This window comes from Stegodyphus dumicola, chromosome 2, assembly GCF_044657685.1.
Source record: "Stegodyphus dumicola isolate Sdum_Otavi_A_Nest chromosome 2, ASM4465768v1".
NCBI classification, from domain to species: domain Eukaryota; kingdom Metazoa; phylum Arthropoda; class Arachnida; order Araneae; family Eresidae; genus Stegodyphus; species Stegodyphus dumicola.
The window spans coordinates 68,754,625-68,775,774 of NC_140769.1; the positions used below are offsets into that span (position 1 = coordinate 68,754,625).

Genomic DNA, 21,150 nt, shown 5'->3' on the forward strand with positions numbered 1-21,150 from the left:
CTTGATGGATTTCCATAGACCTCTGACACTTCTAATTTTATAAATTAAGTACTGACCATAATACATCTTTAAATTTGTCACACTGTCTTCTACATAGGCATGTTTAAAACTGGTATTCTTGTAGGCATGTAATCAAAGTTTGATCTTGATCAATTATCTTCTTTGCTACTGTAATAATGTAAACATGGCCTCTTTGCTACCAGCATATATTACAGAAGAACAAAGAGCAAAGATCTTATTTCACAGGTTGTAAGCCATAACAGCGACTGAAATTCAACAAAGCTTTCAACATAATTTGGGAGCAGTTCCATGTTATGTAGAAGTGTATATGATGGGATCAAGAAATTTGAAAGTGACCAGACACAAAATGACAAGTTGCCATCACTGAGGTAACATTTTCTGCAGATTAGTCATGGCTCTGCCTCCTAAATCATCAATGATGAATTCAGTCTCATTAAAATCAGTGCAAGATGAGTGCCAAGAGAGCTTACTACAAAGCACAAGATCATTGAAACTATTAACCATTTGTATTTTCAGGAGCTGAAACACCCTCTCATCATACAGAATTTGTCCTTTTTGTGACTGTCATCTTTCTGGACTGTTTGCAGGTGCTTTACAAGATTGCTGATTTTCTGTAGAAAAAGAAGTGTTTGAAGCAGTGCATAAATAGTTGCAAGACCAACTGAAAACTACCTTCTTGAAAGAAATATGCAAGCTTGTGGACAACTAAAATTAAGTACATTGTAAAGGAAGGAGACTGCGTTGAAAAATGGCATGTTTGTTTGACCTCTATTTTTTCTAACTTTAAAAATAAGAGTGCATATTATCTGACTGGATAAATATAAATAAATAAACAAGCAAATGAACTTAATTATTTGAAAACTTTGAAGATAGGTTCTTTTATTGTATATCTGCTTACATGTAGATATATCAAAATGTGAGTACTGTTAAGCCTGCATTTAAAAAGAATTAACATACCATAAAGAATTTGAGGAAACTCTGCAGTGCATTGTCATTTGTATTATTGTGCATTGCATGTGCTCTTGTACATATCATTGTGCACTGCATCAAGTTACACATGTATGTTCCTCAGCATGCAGAGGGTTAACTAACCCATGTACATCTTAATGCATTGAAGCTTAGCTCACATATTAAGATGACACATAAAAATTTTTAAAGCTTTGACTCACATATTAGGGTGACACATAAAAGAATTTAGTGTTTTGGTGATAAAAATGTAGAAAGTAATAAAAAAAACTGTGTGGTACTTGAAAAGTTCACATACACCTTATATACAGCACTAATATGTAAATCATAACTGATTAATAGACCATTTGCAATAAATTTTGAAACTTTTTCAGTTAACTGTTATATAATAATAAATAATGACTTTTCTTATGTAAGAACTAATTAAATAAGATTAAGAGAGCAAACTACTATATAACTTTCTTATAATCACAAAGAGCTAGGTAACTTTCTAATCTGTTGATTACATTAATGCATTCTTAGATCAAGTCTTTTAGATACCAATTTAAACATGAATTTTACTTATAAATGAGTGATATCATCAGAATATTATGGCTGAGTCTGAGAAGAAATATCATTTGATGCAAAGAAAGGGATTATTGCTAAATATTAATTTTCAACATTTTTCTTTATTTAATAATTTTCAACATTTTTCCGCTGAACCCCTGCTCAACAGTACTCACATTTTTAGCTCAAATGGGCATTAGCCCGGAAAGGCTATTAGTCTCAAAACAGCATTTTGTGTCAAAGGACTTTAAATGGCAGAATCAATTTTCAAATTGTTGCCATCAAAAGTTATCATCCTGTATTATATTTAAAGAAACTAAATAATAAAGAATCTATTTGAATGTATGTATATTTCTTGCATTCTGAAAAAACAGCAGTACCTAGAGTTATCAAATTTTGAATAACATAGTCCTGCACCTGGAAGCGCAAATATGGAATTTGTTTTATTTTCTCTTTCACATTTTGTAAAACTTTAACGAATTTTTCATTAAAGAGCTCAACAATTTCAAAGCAAGCAGTGGCAACACTGTAGGGCATAAAACATTTTTATCTCTAGCACACAAGACTATTTATTGGAAATTCTAAAGATATGCTGTTTTTAAATATTTTTAGCACAGTGTGACATTAGACGAAATGCTCTTGAAGTGTGTATGTGTCTGTAAAGTAAAAAAATAAAACACTGTTTCAGCCTAATTTAAAATCTGAAAGCTTTCAGAATTTTATTTATATACCTACATGTAAATAATACTTTCATATAAGAAATAACAATATATTTTCAAAGTTTTCAAATGACTAAGTTCATTTCCATGTTTATTTATTCATTTTTGCTGAAGACTGTTTGCTTGTTTAAGCACACAAGAGTTATCTGCCTAAGGCAAGGGATGCTTTCATGGAGACCTTCTGTGTAAGAGAGTTTTGAGGAGATTTATTTTCCTTGAGCATATTGCACATATGAGCAGTGCAAAAATGTTCTGCATAAATAATTTTTTTCAATAAATCATTTTCTTTGCATGACATTTTTTTCCACACTGAGCCACAATAGTCTGATGATATCATTCATTTATCAATGAAATTCATGTTTAGATTGGTACCTAAATGAATAGATTTATGAATACATTTATCTACTTGTAATTAAAAAATAAGAAAGTTACCTTCTCTTTGCAATTATTAGAAAGTTATCTGGTTGGTTGCTCTCTTAATATTTTTCCTTTCATTCTTGTATGAGAAATGTCATTATTTGTTATTATATAACAGTTAACTAAAGTTTCAAAATTTAGTACAAATGGCCTATTAAAGTTAATTTGTTATGATTTACATATTAGTGCTAAGATGTACATGGACTTTTGACATATCACAAATGCTTTTTACTATTTTTTACAAGTTTGTCGCTGAAACCATTATCATCTAAAAACGATGTCTAATTTTTTTTTCTTTACAATATTACCCCCAGTTCTAGCTATAAGCATATAATTGGATAAGGATTTGAATTGCTTCTTACTTATGTTTATTCATAATTCTAACATATATATATGTGTGTGTGTGCTTAGCTATATGCATCAGCATTATAACATCATATTTATATATGAATGCATGTTATATGTATGTTAAGTTTATTTTTTAAATGAAACTTCATTAAAATAATGCCTTTATTGGTAAAAAAATTTCAATTTTTATATCATCTTTGAAATTAGTCAGGCAATTAGTGCTATGAAGCAAGACCATGAAGATGCTTTACAACGACTTAAAAGATTAAAAGAACAAGAAATAGAAGCTGTTTTAAGTACTCAGTCTCACTCAAGGTTTGTACTCAGGGTTTAAAATTTAACACCTATTAGAAAAAATCTTTAAATTTATTTTGCTAGATTTTATACTCTGTGGAATTTATCACTTAAAAAATTATCAAATTGTGTATTATGAATATGACTTTTTTTTTTTCAAAAATTCTCTAGATCACTTCAGCATTTAACAGAACAGCTAGAAGCAAGAGCTTCAGAATTAGCTTCACTGCAGACCAAAGTGGAAAAAAAGACACAGACTGCTTTTCAAGAAAAACAAGCACTTCTTGATATAAAAGAAAGAGATTTAAAAGGTAACTTTTTAGCTGCCGCAAGAATATCTGGAGAAATAAATTTGTTTCAGAGAAATTGTGAGATTTTAATTCATAATCACATACCAAGAATATAATTTTGCTTTTATTAATTTAACCACAAACACATTAAAGTTGCAGTTTTTTTCCCCAGCCTAATTAATAACCTGGTAGGGACTTCAATATTGGGTATTTAAAGGAACGTTTAATGTATTCAGATTATTACTTTAACAATCATAATGTGAACTTTATTTAGATTGTAGACATCGTTGTCATTGCCAGCATCATTATCACACTGTGTGAAACAAACTTGTTTATTATATTTAACACAATAATCTGTTTAAGCTTTAGATTCTAGCGTTGAAGAAGTTTTTTTTTTTTTTTTTTTTTTTTTTTTTTTTTTTATCATAGGCTTTCAGCCATTTCTGAATGCCATCCTTTAAATTATCATCATCACTGAAATGCTGCTTCAGTTTTTTGAAACAAAAATGCCATGTGTGGGGACTTATAGTATAATGAGTAAAAGCCGAAATCTGTATTAGTGAATAGCAGTCAGAAGTGTGAGCCTTGCGTCTTGCACTCTCATTGTGCAAAATCAGCTCCTTTTTTGCCGGTTTGTTATGTCATTTTATTGTTATGACATAATTATAATGTGCATAATTTCTTAAGTTATATGGTATATCTGCTAATTTTTCATTTTAAATCATTGTTTAAAAATACATTAATTAATTTTGCACATTAAAGTTGCAGTTTTTTTTCCCCAGCCTAATTAATAACCTGGTAGGGACTTCAATATTGGGTATTTAAAAGCACATTAAAGTTGCAGTTTTTTTCCCCAGCCTAATTAATAACCTGGTAGGGACTTCAATATTGGGTATTTAAAGGAACGTTTAATGTATTCAGATTATTACTTTAACAATCATAATGTGAACTTTATTTAGATTGTAGACATCGTTGTCATTGCCAGCATCATTATCACACTGTGTGAAACAAACTTGTTTATTATATTTAACACAATAATCTGTTTAAGCTTTAGATTCTAGCGTTGAAGAAGTTTTTTTTTTTTTTTTTTTTTTTTTTTTTTTTATCATAGGCTTTCAGCCATTTCTGAATGCCATCCTTTAAATTATCATCATCACTGAAATGCTGCTTCAGTTTTTTGAAACAAAAATGCCATGTGTGGGGACTTATAGTATAATGAGTAAAAGCCGAAATCTGTATTAGTGAATAGCAGTCAGAAGTGTGAGCCTTGCGTCTTGCACTCTCATTGTGCAAAATCAGCTCCTTTTTTGCCGGTTTGTTATGTCATTTTATTGTTATGACATAATTATAATGTGCATAATTTCTTAAGTTATATGGTATATCTGCTAATTTTTCATTTTAAATCATTGTTTAAAAATACATTAATTAATTTTGCACATTAAAGTTGCAGTTTTTTTTCCCCAGCCTAATTAATAACCTGGTAGGGACTTCAATATTGGGTATTTAAAAGCACATTAAAGTTGCAGTTTTTTTCCCCAGCCTAATTAATAACCTGGTAGGGACTTCAATATTGGGTATTTAAAGGAACGTTTAATGTATTCAGATTATTACTTTAACAATCATAATGTGAACTTTATTTAGATTGTAGACATCGTTGTCATTGCCAGCATCATTATCACACTGTGTGAAACAAACTTGTTTATTATATTTAACACAATAATCTGTTTAAGCTTTAGATTCTAGCGTTGAAGAAGTTTTTTTTTTTTTTTTTTTTTTTTTTTTATCATAGGCTTTCAGCCATTTCTGAATGCCATCCTTTAAATTATCATCATCACTTAAATGCTGCTTCAGTTTTTTGAAACAAAAATGCCATGTGTGGGGACTTATAGTATAATGAGTAAAAGCCGAAATCCGTATTAGTGAATAGCAGTCAGAAGTGTGAGCCTTGCGTCTTGCACTCTCATTGTGCAAAATCAGCTCCTTTTTTGCCGGTTTGTTATGTCATTTTATTGTTATGACATAATTATAATGTGCATAATTTCTTAAGTTATATGGTATATCTGCTAATTTTTCAATTTAAATCATTGTTTAAAAATACATTAATTAATTTCAAGTTGCATCAGTTTTTCATAATTATGTATCCTCCAGTCCAGTTTTGATTTATTAAATTCAAAAATTGTCTTTCACTGCTAATGAAATTGCAGATATAGTCAAGCATTAACTATTTCTAGTGTTTTGCCATCTCTAAGGCATAAAATATATAATTTATCTTTAAATGAGTACATTTTTTATTAGTGTAACAAACTGAGCAATATGAATATTATGTCTTTTTAATAACTGCTATCCTGCTTTTGTAAATTATCTCAGTGGTATAGTTTGTCATATATGTATTTAATGTTTTTATAAACATTTATATTCCTAGCATAATTAACAAAAGATGTTTCTAATTCCAAATATGTCTTCCAGCTACAAAATAACTATTAATGCAAAGCATAAAATCAATTTTGCTGTGTTTTTAATCTTATTGATTCTAAAAAAGATAAATTTAATCACAAAAATATAGATGACATCTACAAATTAAAAATTTTAATTTAATTTTTTAGTCAATGGTTATGCGATGTTATTTATGTATATTTTTTATACAGTTTAAACACTCAAACAAATAAAATTTTAATGCATTAATAGGACATTTTCCAGCCGTGTGGTGACCGAGTGTGAAAGAATAGTCCCAATGTAGCTCATGCATGTCATAAAAGGTGACTAAAATGGGTACCCAGCATCTGGGGGTGTAGCCGGGCACACTGCCTCTGGGGTATCAGGGGACTGGTCCTCCAGGTTGGGGGTGGGGCTAACTACCCCACCCCGTAAAAAATCTCACCGTTTGCTGTTAAGAAATCCAAAGATAGTGTGACGATAAGACATATGCACCCTCAGACTTCCTGTTTTGTTCAGAGACAAAATGGACAGCAGAACTTTGAAGAAAGGTATAGCGGAAACCCCCTAGTGTGGTTTCGGGCCATAAGGAACTAATTATTCTCTTTCCAGGTTTTTAAAAAAATGAGGAGAGGGCTTTGTGTAAAATGCTTTTGATGCTTTAATATCAAAGTGTGGCAGCACTTTATTGAAGAATGGTTGAAGATAACGACTCCAGATAAATTAGCAGAAATGCTAGAAGAGTATGAAAACGTACGTAAAACTCGGAAGAAGATATCTCCTGTCCATAGTTCTGAGTCACAACGGGGAAATAAAATCATTTAAATTCAAGAGATCCACAAAAGTCTGGAGTCACCAGTCTGGAGGGGAAGATAGATATGCCTCTTACAAAAAGGAACATCTCCGGAATCAAAATGAGCGTCAATTTGATATGAGAAGACCACTTAAGTGTTATTCTTGTGGTTCAACCGAAAACTTAAGGCCTCAATGTCCGGAAGTTAAAAGGGATCTCAAAACTCAGTTTATCATAAATAGAGTCCAGGAGATTGAAGAAGATTGTGTAGCCCCGTATCTAACGATGGATAAAGTGAACAGTTTTGATCTTCCAGTTTTGAGAGATACCGGGTCTTGCATTGACGTAATATGCAAGAAATATCTTATTGCTTCAATGCTGACGGGCGAGATGGTTTGGGTAAAACACCCGTTTGAAAAGGCCCCAAATTGTTTACCCTTAGCAAACATTACAATAGAAGAAACTTTTGGCCAAGTAACAACAAAAGCAGCAGTCATTCAAAAGGAATTGGACCCCGGCCATTATTTGTTAGGAAACAGAACCGCCGAAAAATTAGCAGTAAATCAACATGATAAACTTTTCTTTTAAGTAAACATGGTGGAAACTCGAGCTCCGAGTCAATTAAGAAATGAAATTGGGAAAAGTTGTCCACTGGAGTCTGAACGCATGGAACTCGAACCCTCAAGCGAGAATTCTTCCCTCATTATTGAAAGAGGGGAAGTTTCGTCCCCAACAAAAGGGATGAAGGAGGCCAATTTCGCCCTGCCTGAAACCGAGGTGAACGACCTGACACTACTTACTATAGACAAGATGCAATTGTCTGACCTACAAAAAAAAAAGTGATGTTGTAAAACCATCTTTAAACTTAGTCACGTTAGACGATCACAGTAACTCTTTGGCAAATGTGTACAAGTTAAGAATTTCCTTTTTGGTTCGGCATGAACAAGAAACTGTAAATATGCCAAATATTTCATACCAACCAGACTCGGAAGGTTTGCAAATGCCTAAAAATTCCATAGGAGAATTGCCCAAGACACCGAGTAGTGTAAATTTACCAAAGAAATTAGAAGAATCCCCAGTTCATCATTTATCTATTCTAGTGCCTGATACTGAAGGGTCAAAGGGGATTAAATATAGCTACTTCATGAATGATGTAAATCCAACTTATAATGTAGTAGTTTTTTCTGATGTTAATGCCAAATTAAATGCACATGCTTATTTTGAGGTCAAATGTAGCCGTTCTCATTCAGCTGTTGGGTTACCATTGAGAGATTATCAGAAAACGGAAAATTAAAAATATGCACGGTTTCCCTTTTCAGCCTGGCTAGATATATAATTAATATTAAACTTCGGAATGTATATTGTATATTAAATTTTTCAGAAAATTATACGTTCTTTATTTTTATGTGTATAATTAAGTTTATTTCTCAGTATTATGTTGATTATATGTTTTTTTACTGGCCTCAATATAGTTCTTGTTATGTTTATCCTTTGTACTTAGCCCAGCATTGTGGAAAAAAAGGTATTAGTACTAATAACTATTAGTTAGTTTTATTATTAAGACTTGCTGGCATATGGTACTAGGAATTGGAGAACTGAACCCCCCCCCCCCAATGCCCAGGGAGGGTAGGAGTTGTGACGATCCGACATATGCACCCTCAGACTTCCAGGTGCTTAATGAGAACTTCCTGTTTTGTTCAGAGACAAAATGGACAGCAGAACTTTGAAGAAAGGTATAGCGTAAACCCCCTAGTGTGGTTTCCGCCCATAAGGGTCTAATTATTCTCTTTCCAGGTTTTTAACAAAACGAGCAAAGAGCTTTGTGTAAAAAGCTTTTGATGCTGTAAACGAGTGAAAGCAGACACATTTTAGTGTCGTCCCGCGTCAGCAGCCTTTGTATGAATTATGGCAGAAATGATTCAATTAATTTAATATTTATTCAAGAATTTCTTAGTGAGTTTTCAAAATAAATATTTAAAAAACCAACCTGTCTTTTCTTGTACCCAACACGGGTGTTCTGATGTTACAATAGAATTAGCTGGACCGCTTCTACTGGAAAACAACTTGGAAATGGCCTAGGGACTTTCCGTTTTGGAATTTGGAATGTCCGAACACTGTACTACAGTAGGGGACTGCAATTTCTTGTAAAAGAATTTGAAAAATATAATATGGATTTACTTGCCATTCAGAAAATGCGATGGCTTGGGGAAGGTGCTATTGAGAAAAGAAACCACACTGTTTACTATCTCTGTGACGCGAAAAAAACATGTTTTTGGTACTGGTTTCTTATCGAACAAAAGTTTAAAACACTTAGTCATTGATTTTATTCCTCAGTCACCACAACTTTGCAAAATTCGGCTAAGGGGAAAGTTTTTTAATTATAGTACAGTCAAAAGTCGTTAATTCGGACACCCATAATCCAGACCTGAAAGCTACAAACTTTCTGCGCATGCATCGCGTTCACGCATGCGCATAGGTGTTTACGCATGCACGTAAGACCTTTATGGCTGTGAATGTGCATGTGCGCAAGCACATAATATGTTTACGCATGCACGTTTAATGTATAACGGATGGTATAAGCTAAGCCAAAATTATCTAATTCAGTTAATGTTGCATAAGTTGTACCTTTATGGCTGTGAATGTGCATGTGCGCAAGCACATAAGATGTTCTTTTGTTCCTTAATCTGTTTTTTGTTGTTCCTTAATCTTCCTATTTCGTTGTTCCTTAATCTACGAATTGGATCCGGCTTATTATTTTTTGCAGACTCTTAGAGCAATTTTATAAAAGTGAGCTTGAACTTTCGATTATGTCAAATAGAATTTCCGATACATATTTACTAATATGTAAAGGATTTACAAAACAAAAGTATGTTTTGAAATCCAAAATCTGTTTATCAATTTCATGCTGCTCTGCAGCAGATGGGGGGAGAAAAGCCGTGGCGCACAATGAATTGGAAGTTGATCTGTCAGCACTATCCTTATCTTCAGGGCAGATGTTTTTATTTTATTTGGCTTATAATTTTTTACTAAATGTAGTATTTCATCTCGATGTACTCCGTCTTTGATATGATTTAAATCAAGTTCCTCATCATTATAATTCGCTTCCGATAGTGAAGAAAGTGACAGAGAGGTTATTGAAAACGAAAACATTTTAATTCACAAATTAGTCTGTATTCTCAACACAGCAATTATAGGACTTGAACAGCGGAACTTTGTAACTAAACAAGAAATTATGTCTGTTTAATAGAATTAAAGAGAAAGTATTGTCACATGAAATGAAGCAACTTAAACAACTTATATTGAAAGAAATGTTTAATAAAGTAAACAAATAAATATTAAGCTTTTTCTTTTTGTAAATTTTGATACCCTTTAGATCATAATTGTTCTTTATTTCATAAATTACAGTTTCATATTTTAAATTTTGTAATTTCTACATGCATCAGTTTAAATCTTACCAAATTTAAACTGATGATCTATAATCCGGAAAAATCGATAATCCGGAATCGCCGAAGTCCCGATGAGTCCGGCTTAACGACTTTTGACTGTATTATCAATGGACATGCACCTACAGAGGACAAGGAAGAGGAAGAGAAGGAAATTTTTTATGAGGAACTTTCTATGTCATACAGATCTTGTCCCAAGCATGACATTAAAATTGTCATGGGGGATATGAATGCTAAATTGGGTAAAGAGGATGAATTTAGACCAACAATTGGAAAGCATGGCTTACATGATAGTACTAATAACAATGGATAACGACTAGTACATTTTGCTGCTGAACACAACATGATAATTTCAAGCACTATGTTCAGCCACAAGAGAATACATGAGATGACTTCGCGTTCACCTGATGGAGAAGCCTGGAATCAAATTGATCACGTACTCATTGATTCTAGGCATTTTTGGATATCCAGGATGTTAGAACTTATCAAGGCGCCACCTGTGATTCCTGTTGGAAAATATAGCTTATTTTTAAACCTTTTACTGCATCATCTCTCCTCCTTGAAATGTTTATTTAGTTTAGTCCTTATTTTAATATAATATAGTAGTTACTTCTACTTCTTTTCTTGCTGCCACTGTTTGCATTGAGAACGCACTGTTTCAACCTAATTGAGATGCAAAAACGAAGCATGATGTTACGTCATCTGAAAAGCCGATTCGAGCCGATAGCTGATTGGTTGCCGTGAGATGACGTCATTCCTACTTCTGCTATAAGTATCTCGCGTCGCTCTGGCTCAACTCTGCTAGTTCCTGGTTTCCCGGCTGGTAAGTGAGCGGTTTCCAGCCCCTTCCAAAGGATGCCTACAGTCCGGTGAAAGGATGCCTTGATTCCAGTTTGCGAGATGATGGTTCCAGATTGAAGTTCTTCGGTTCCGGGGCTATCCTGTGAGTGACTGCCGTGGGCGGCGTCCATGTTTTTTCAATGAGGGCAGAATTAAAAATACGTGAGCGGCGACGACTCCTTATGCAAACGAAGTTAGGCCGGTTTTAAGTGGTTTCACATTTAAATTTTTCATGTGTTTTCTTGACCATTGATTGTGGACTTATTGAAAGGGTAGCCAGCTTTATTTTTAGGCTGCATAGTCACTATTTAGGACATCTTCATTTTTTTTTTTTTTTTTTTTTGTTTTTGTTTGTATAGAATGCCAGTGTTTTGGAGTACAGGTAAAAATATTTGATGAATGATGATTATGTTATGTTTTTCCTAATACTCTAATATTGTTGATATTTATTTTTGTGTTTTTATTCTATATTATATTGTTAATAAATTGGTTAAGTTCAAAATCTTTTATTGTCTTCAATGTCTGCACAACATAACTCAGAGAGCTTTCATTGCTACTACTGCTAAATGTTTAATTTTTTTAAACTTTGCTTTAGCATCATTTTGGTTATGGGCCCAGTAGCTCCTGAGTTATTTTTAGTGCAGACTTTTGAAGTTTAAAGTTATTTTAGGACTTAAGAGATTGGGGGCGGTTTTTTGTTAAAATTCAAATATGGCTACTGTTAGTGTCATGCATAATATTGCTAAACTTGATGCATGTAATTATTTTACATGGTCCAAAGATATGAAGTTTGTCTTGAATGAAAAAAATGCATGGCTTTTGGTCAAAGTTATTGAAAAATGTCCTGATTTAGACGATGTTAAGGGTATTACAAAAGATATTGCCGACTATCAAAATAGAAGTCGATTGGCATTATCGTTAATTTATATGAATGTAAGCCCTGAATATAGAAATTTGATATGTGAAATTGATGACCCGGTAGTGGCATGGAACACGCTTGCCAAATATTTCCAGCCAGATTATAGGTCAAGACATATGTCCCTGTTTTCAGAGTTCTTAAATTGCAAAATCAAGCCAAATGAAAGTATTAGTTTCTTTTCTTCTAGTTTAAAACGCGTAACTGAACAGTTAGCTGATATTAATCAGGCTGTAAGAGACTTATATATATGTTTCCAGTTTCTTAGGTTCCTTCCAGATAAATTTGATCAAGTAGTTCAGAATATTTTGAGGTGGCCAGATGAAAAGTTCATTTTTAAAAATGTTGAACTTGAAATTCTAGCAGAGGAAACGCATCTTAATTTAAGAGAGATAGATAGGGAAATCTCCAACAAGACTATAGAAATACAAAGTACTCACTGTGAACCCAAATTTAAGCAGATTAAAGGGCTCAAGTGTTATAAATGTGGCCGTCCAGGTCATATTCAAAAATACTGTAGAATGAGAGGTAATTTTTCCAGATCACCCTCACCTGCTTCTTCTGTTTCCTCAGCTGTATCTAGTAGTAATAAAACATCTTCTAAGTGTAAGAATAAACCCAAGTTGAGTAAAAGTAATAATTCCCATGCACAGTCCCATTTTATAGCTCAAGCCAATGTTAACAATTTGGAAGAAAATGATGATAGTTGGATCTTTGATACGGCTGCATCTCATCATTTTTGTAAAAATCGTGAATTGTTTGATACTTTTTCTCCTGTGAAAAATGAGAATATGCTAGTAGCTATTGATGGGGTAACTTTTCCAATTCATGGGAAGGGTACTGTTAAAATGAAATTTGGGGATACGGTTATTTTGCTTAAAGATGTGTTATATTCACCTGAACTGAGACGAAATTTAATATCTGGACCTAGGGTGGATATCAATGGAGCGAGATTTTATGGTAAAAATGGGCAAATTAAAGTTACTGATGATGAGAATTCAACTTTGTACAAGGCTAAGTTGATAGGAAGTAACTATCATGTGTTCCCGAAAATAATCGAAAAGGGGGGCAAATCTGTAAAATTTGAGGCATCCACAGTTCAGCATAATAATAGTGAATTATGGCATGGTCGGTTTGGTCATATAAATTATGATACTATTGTCAGGACTAGTAAGAGACATTCAGTTCGAGGTCTTCCTGTGTTAAAGCACTCACCTAATTTGTTTTGTGAACATTGCCAAATCAATAAGCAAAGACGAATCTCCTATAGACCCTTAGAAGGTATTCAAGTAAAGAGACCGCTTGAAAGGGTTTTCTCTGATGTATGGGGACCTATTAACATTCCAGGTAGGAATGGTGAACGTTATTTCGTTTCCTTTATTGACGAATATTCTCGTTATGTGGTAGTGTACCCCATTGTGGAGAAAAGTCAGGTGTTTGAAGTATTTGAAAGGCATATAGCACGTGCGGAAAGATCTTTGAACCTTAAGTTGAAATACTTTAGGACTGACAATGGGCGAGAATATGATAATGATCAATTCAGGTCATATTGTAATAAAAATGGTGTAAAGCACGAATTTACAGATGTCTATACTCCAGAACAGAATGGAGTTTGTGAGAGATTTAATCAGACAGCTCTAAATAATGTACGTGCAATCTTACACGATAGTGGAATGAGTTCCGAATTTTGGTCAGATGCAGTAATGTATTTTGCATATTCATTTAATAGAATTTGTCATAAGGTCCAAGATAGAACCCCATTTGAATTATACACTAAGCGGAAACCATCAGTACGTCATCTTAAGGCATTTGGAACGATTGCCTATGTGGGAATTCCAAAGGCTGAAAGAAATTCTAAACTTGATCCAAAGGCAACAAAGGGCCGATTGATTGGGTACAGTGTACGAACAAAAGGGTACAAGATTTGGTTGGAAAATGAGCAAAAGGTAGTAGAAACCCTAAATGCTACTTTTAAAGAGTCGATTGGAATGCAGAAAAATGGCAGTGGAGCTGCACTGGGCACCCTTCCTGACTTGGAATCTGAAGAAAGGGTATAGTTCCAATCTACTGACACTCCAGTTGGCTATTTTCCTGAAATAGAGGAAAGAACCGATACCAATGTACCTTCTTCTACAATTGGCACTGATACTCAATCTACATTGAGACAAGTAACTTGGCTTCGTAAACCTGTTCCAAGGCCAGACGGCACTCGTACGGATGTGTATTATTTTGAGAGGGGGTCTAATCAAAGACTACGATCACCAAATGATGTAGAAAGGTATTGCACTGAACATAATATTCAGTATGATCCTACCTTGTTTGATTTCAAGGGAAGCAATACTTATAGTGGTGAAATCGACCCAACTGGTACTCCTTCAACGTCGTATACCCGAGATAGCTGACTAGATGTTTCAATTCCAAACACTTATAACCAGGCAATGAAATCTGCGGAAAAGCTTAAATGGATAGAGGCAATGGAAGAGGAAATGGCCAACATGCGAAAGCATAAGGTATGGCATCTTGTTCCACTTCCTAAAGACAAGACTCCACTAGGTTGCAGGTGGATTTTCAACGTTAAACGTGATGAATTTGGAAACATTGTTCGTTTTAAAGCTCGTTTAGTGGCTCAGGGTTATCGGCAAATTAAATACGATACCTATGATGAAACCTACTCTCCTGTAGTCAACTTTTCAGTAATAAGGCTCTTTTTCTTCCTTTTAGTTGCACACCTTGGATGGGCAAATATACAATGTGACATGAAAAGTGCCTATCTCTACGCTTCTTTATCAGAGGAAATTTACATGTCCCAACCTCAGGGTTTTGTGGAGCGAGATAAAGAAACTTTTGTGTGTCGTTTAGATAGAGCCTTGTATGGTTTGCATCAGAGTGGCCGATTATGGTACTATGAGTTGGATAGAACACTATGTAACCTAGGGTTCATCAAGTTTGAGTGGTGTAATTGTGTCTATCGTTTTAAAGATTTTGTCATTCTGTTGGTTTATGTTGATGATATAGTTGTGTTTGGGAAAAGTGAAGTTCAGGCCAAAAGGATATTAAAAGTCCTGAGTTCACATTTTGATTTGAAAATTTTAGTTAAAACAAGAAAGCTTCTGGGTGTGGAATTTGATAATTCATCAGCAATTATATATAGAAGACATAGTTAATCGATTTAAGTCTTTTAAAATACAAATTACTTCCCTTCCAATAGTTAAAGGTGTGAAATACTCAAAGTCTCAAAGTCCCAGTACACAAGAAGAAACGACTGAAATGATGAATTATCCTTATAGAAATGTTTTGGGATGTCTCTCGTTTCTTTGCAATCGTACTCGTCCGGATATAGCTTATGCTGTTAATATATTTTCTCAGTTCCAAAGCAATCCTGGTAAGTTTCACTGGGAAGGATTACTTAAACTGTTAGGGTACGTTTCCAATACCAGACAGCACAAACTCAAACTGGTATGCAAGGAACTGAAGCTCAATATATATTCAGATTCGGATTTTGCTTCAAGTAGGGATGATATGGTGTCTATTGGTGGACAAATAGCTTTGTTGGGAGAATCACCTATATCTTGGCGTACATTTAAAGAAAGGGGAGTGAGTTTATCTACTATGGAGGCTGAATTTATCTCCATGACTGAATCAGCAAAAGAATTAGTTTGGTTTAAAAACATTTTGGATGAATGCATTCAGTTTAAAATTGCAAGTAACTATGTTTCGAGGCCAATATTGTTTGCTGATAACATGGCTGCTTTATGTTTTACAAAATCACCCATTGAAAACTCAAGGACAAAACATATAGATGTGAAACTATTTTTCATTCGTGATCTATTGAACAGGGAAATTTTTGATTTAAAATATGTCCCAAGTAAAGATAATCTTTCTGATCCCATGACAAAACCGCTGACTAAGCATAATCTGATAAGATTTTGTGGAACAATTTGCCTATGAAATTTGTTTTTGTGTGTATTTAAATTAAGAGTTTTGCTTATTTGAAACTAATATGTTATAAGTCATATTATGATGGATATTAGGTAAATGTAAAATTGTATAGTGTAGAATGTTGTATGAGTGACCAAGGCCCTGGGTAAATGTACTGAGCGTATGATCATATATATATGACTTTGTATTGTTTTGTAACATGTTGGACTTTCTTGCTACGGTAAAAATTTTTGAATAATGGGATAAGATTTTCCCAAAGAAAATTTTTCTTAAAAATTTCTGAATGAAATTGTGATATTTATTTATTCTTGTTTTGAATTTTGTAAAGATACTGGCATTCGGTTTTTATTTCAGGTCTTAGATGATGATGTGGGGGGCATTTGTTGGAAAATATAGCTTATTTTTAAACCTTTTACTGCATCATCTCTCCTCCTTGAAATGTTTATTTAGTTTAGTCCTTATTTTAATATAATATAGTAGTTACTTCTACTTCTTTTCTTGCTGCCACTGTTTGCATTGAGAACGGACTGTTTCAACTTAATTGAGATGCAAAAACGAAGCATGATGTTACGTCATCTGAAAAGCTGATTCGTGCCGATAGCTGATTGGTTGCCGTGAGATGACGTCATTCCTACTTCTGCTATAAGTATCTCGCGTCGCTCTGGCTCAATTGGTGATAACTCAACAAGCAACCGGTAGCTTAGCGGGATAAACCCCTACCACTGTGCATCCTAAGATCAACGGTTCGACCCTCAGCGGAACCTTAAAACGCAAAGGACTTGTATATATTTTAAGAAAAAATTTTTGCATATAATCAGGAAAAAATTACTATCAGGAAAAAATGTACATAAAATCGAGAAATTCTGTATATAGAAATCCAGAAAAGAAAAACAAGAAGTAGAAAAATATTATTATACAAATATGAAAATAGAAATTATCTTTAAAGTTTTAAAAAATATTGTAGGGCAGAAATTAAGTGAAAATTCATGAACTTGTATATATTTTGAAAGGACTTGTAGATATTTTGAAAATTTAGCATATAATCAGGAAAAACTACTTTTAGGAAAATAAATGTACATAAAATCGTGAAATATTCTGTATATAGAAATACAGAAAAGAAACAAGATGTAGAAAAATATTATTATTCAAATATGTAAATAGAAATTATTTTAATGTTCTAAAAAATATTGTAGGGCAGAAATTAGGTGAAAATTCACACACAAAATTAGAATCCACAGCTGCTTAGTACAGACATAGAGAATTTCCTTCAGTCCTGATTATTCAGGTATTTTACCTCAGATGATATTATCCCATACGGAAACAAAAATAGATTGGTAAAGGCCCTCACAGGTCGTACACCTCTTATAAACGCGATGGTCTATGGTCTATATGGCTCAACCCTGCTAGTTCCTGGTTTCCAGGCTGGTAAGTGAGCGGTTTCCAGCCCCTTCCAAAGGATGCCTGCAGTCCGGTGAAAGGATGCCTTGATTCCAGTTTGCAAGATGATGGTTCCAGATTGAAGTTCTTCGGTTCCGGGGGCTATCCTGTGAGTGACTGCCGTGGGCGGCGTCCATGTTTCTTCAATGAGGGCAGAATTAAAAATACGTGAGCGGCGACGACTCCTTGTCAAACGAATTTAGGCCGGTTTTAAGTGGTTTCACATTTAAATTTTTCATGTGTTTTCTTGACCATTGATTGTGGACTTATTGAAAGGGTAGCCAGGTTTATTTTTAGGCTGCATAGTCACTATTTAGGACATCTTCTTTTTTTTTTTTTTTTTTGTTTGTTTGTATAGAATGCCAGTGTTTTGGAGTACAGGTAAAAATATTTGATGAATGATGATTATGTTATGTTTTTCCTAATACTCTAATATTGTTGATATTTATTTTTGTGTTTTTATTCTATATTATATTGTTAATAAATTGGTTAAGTTCAAAATCTTTTATTGTCTTCAATGTCTGCACAACATAACTCAGAGAGCTTTCATTGCTACTACTGCTAAATGTTTAATTTCTTTAAACTTTGCTTTAGCATCAATTCCGACCATTTGTTGGTTATTGCTAAACTAATTGCTAAAATTTCAAATGCTCGAAAGATATGGGGAGAAAGGCAAAAAAAGTTTGATTCTGAAAAACTGAAAATTGAGGCAATTGAACGAAATTTCCAGTCCTCACTCAGGGGAGAACTAAGATCTAAAAACATGATTGAGCTGTAAAATAAGTGGAGCTTGCTCAAAGATTCGATCATACGCTCAGCTGACAACACACTGGGATATATGGAAAAACCCAGACCAAGGGATTGGTTTGATAATGAATGCTTCCTTGTAACACAAGCAAAAAGAGCTGTTTATAAAAATATGGTCCAAAAGCAACATTCAATATTCTCTGTTGAGGAATACGAGAGATCTAGAAAACAGGAGAAGAAGATCCAAAGGCTTCTTCATGACAACCTATTTAAGGATGTTGTATCTGAGGGGGTCCAATGAAAGCCGTGCTTTCTATCGTGAAATTAATCTTGGCCACAAAGATTTTAAGCCTAGAACTACTGCCTGTAGAGATAAAAACAACATCATCCTAAATGACAGAAAAAAGGTACTCCACAGGTGGAATGAGCACTTTAGTAATTTGTTGAATGACCATACCTGGATGGGTCTTCAACCTACCCAAATACCTCTGTAAATACCGATAGTATCCCGCCACCATTTTTGGCAGAAGTTAGAGAAGGAATTAAAAAGCTCAAAAATAACAAGGCCCCAGGCCCTGACTTAATTACTTCAGAACTCATTAAAAGTGCTCTAGGTCAAAACATTGAGGAAATAAACTACCTCATAGAATCAGTTTGGAACTAAGAAGTTTTACCTGAAGATTGGAACTGAGCATCATCTGTCCTATACATAAAAAAGGAGACATTTTGGAATGTACACCCTATAGGGAATCAGTCTCCTTTGTGTTTTCTAGAAACTATTTTCCAATATTCTTTTTAGTAGACTTGTAACTTATACAGAAAATAATGTGGGTGATTACCAATGTAGTTTCCACAAAGGAAGATCTACAGCAGAACAAATCTTTAACATTAGGCAAATTTTGAAAAAAAACTAATGAATATGGCATTGTAATGCACTACCTTTTTGTTGATTTTAAGACTGCCTACGATTCAATAAACAGAAAATATTAAATTGAAGCTATGAGAGAATTTGCAATACCTGAAAAACTTATAAATTTGGTTACCATTACTCTTATTGACTCAAAACTTAGGGTTAAAATCCAGAATAATCTTTCTGAGCCTATTGTTGTTTCAAGTGGGCTCAGACAGGGTGATGCACTGGCCTGGTCGCTTTTTAACCTTGCCCTCCAAAAAAATCATAAAAGACTCCAACATTAATACTGGTGGAACTATCTTTAACAAATCTGTTCAGATTTTTGCGTTTGCTGACGATACTTACATAGTCGCACGCAGTCCCGAGTCACTTAGAGAGACTTACATCTCTAGAGGCTGCAGCCAGCAAAATGCATCTAGCAATCAACCAAAATGAAACTAAATGCATGCCATGTGGTAATAACAGCAATCCCTGTTTTGAAATTGGGAATTTTGAAACTGTTAGCAAATTTAAATATTTAGGATCAGAGGTTAATACTCTCAATGATTTAATGCCTTAGATTCGTAGTAGAGACACAGATGCTAACCGATGTTTTTTCAGTCTAAGAAAATACTTGAAGTCTAATTTCATTATCTGAAAAACGAAGATTTTAATTTACAAAGGCTTAATCAGACCCATTCTTACATACTCTGCTGAGACCTGGACAATGACAGAAAAAGCTAAAAGTATTATTTCTGTCTTTGAAAGAAAAATTTTGAGAAGAATTTTTGGTGGCATAAAATGTAACAATATCTAGAGAAGAAGAACTAACTCTGAACTCTATAAATGCTTTAAAGAAATAGATATAGTAAAATATATAAGGATTCAGAGAATTAAATGTTCAGGACATCTGTGCAGAATGGATGAAAATCAAGTAACTAGAAAGATCGTCTCGGCCAGACCATTCGGCAACCGAAAAAGAGGGAAACCTTAACTTAGGTGGCTCGACTGTTGGGAAACAGACTTAAGAATTTTAAAAATAACCAATTTGATGTCCAATGCCAGGGATAGAAGAGCTTGGAATTCGATTCTGAAGAAGGCAAGGGCCCGTCCTGGGCTGTCTGGCCATTGAAGAAGAATAACAGGACATTTTCGATTAATTTCTGAATACCATAATAAAAATTTTGTTTTTTGAATGATTCAGTCCACAATGAATAATACTTTAACAATGAGCAATACTTTAACTTAAGTGGCTCGACTGTTTGGAAACGGACTTAAGAATTTTAATAATAACCAATTTGATGTCCAAGGCCAGGGTTAGAAGAGCTTGGAATTCGATTCTGAGGAAGGCAAGGGCCCATCCTGGGCTGTCTGGCCATTGAAGAAGAAGAACAGGACATTTTCGATTAATTTCTGAATAACATAATAAAAATTTTGTTTTTTGAATGATTCTGTCTACAATGAACAATACTTTAACAATGAACAATACTTTAACTTAGGTGGCTCGACTGTTTGGAAACAGACTTAAGAATTTTAATAATAACCAATTTGATGTCCAAGGCCAGGGTTAGAAGAGCTTGGAATTCGATTCTGAGGAACGCAAGGGTCCATCCTGTGCTGTCTGGCCATTGAAGAAGAACAGGTCATTTTCTATTAATTTCTGAATAACATAATAAAAAAATTTTTTTGAATGATTCTGTCCACAATGAACAATACTTTAACTAACTCATAACGTAATTAAGACTCAATAACACGCCGAATAAATACTAATTCAGAAGTCAAACAACAAAAATCAGCGTTAATTTACAAAATTTTCACAGAACTAGTTTCGATGGTTTTACCGAACCATCATCTTCAGCTGCAAAACCGCAAATGAACAAGATAGGAAATAATGTTTAGATAAGATAAGAAAGCCTGGACAAGAATAAGCAAGTGGCGCCATCTGTTGGCGAAACCAGAACTAAAACATAATTTCTCTAAAAGCCGAAGGCAAATTTGGATTGGAATTAGGATCGTTAACTAGAACAGAAAGATTTTTATGAATGTGAAATGCCTCTAGAAAATCCAGTTCTCCAATGGAAGATGTTTTTTGAATAATTTTGGCTGCAG

The 21,150-nt window shown here is 33.8% G+C and overlaps 1 protein-coding gene across 7 annotated transcripts in view; it reads left to right on the top strand.

The window, feature by feature from the left end:
- Positions 1 to 21,150, top strand: part of LOC118198493 (uncharacterized) — a 140,266-nt gene that overhangs the window by 65,550 nt on the left and 53,566 nt on the right. For all 7 annotated transcript variants that reach the window (XM_085810754.1, XM_085810756.1, XM_085810755.1 and 4 more), the window contains 2 exons: positions 3,225 to 3,332; positions 3,483 to 3,622. In XM_085810754.1, coding sequence (XP_085666880.1) covers positions 3,225 to 3,332; positions 3,483 to 3,622 — 248 coding nt within the window. The remainder of the gene's footprint in view (positions 1 to 3,224; positions 3,333 to 3,482; positions 3,623 to 21,150) is intronic.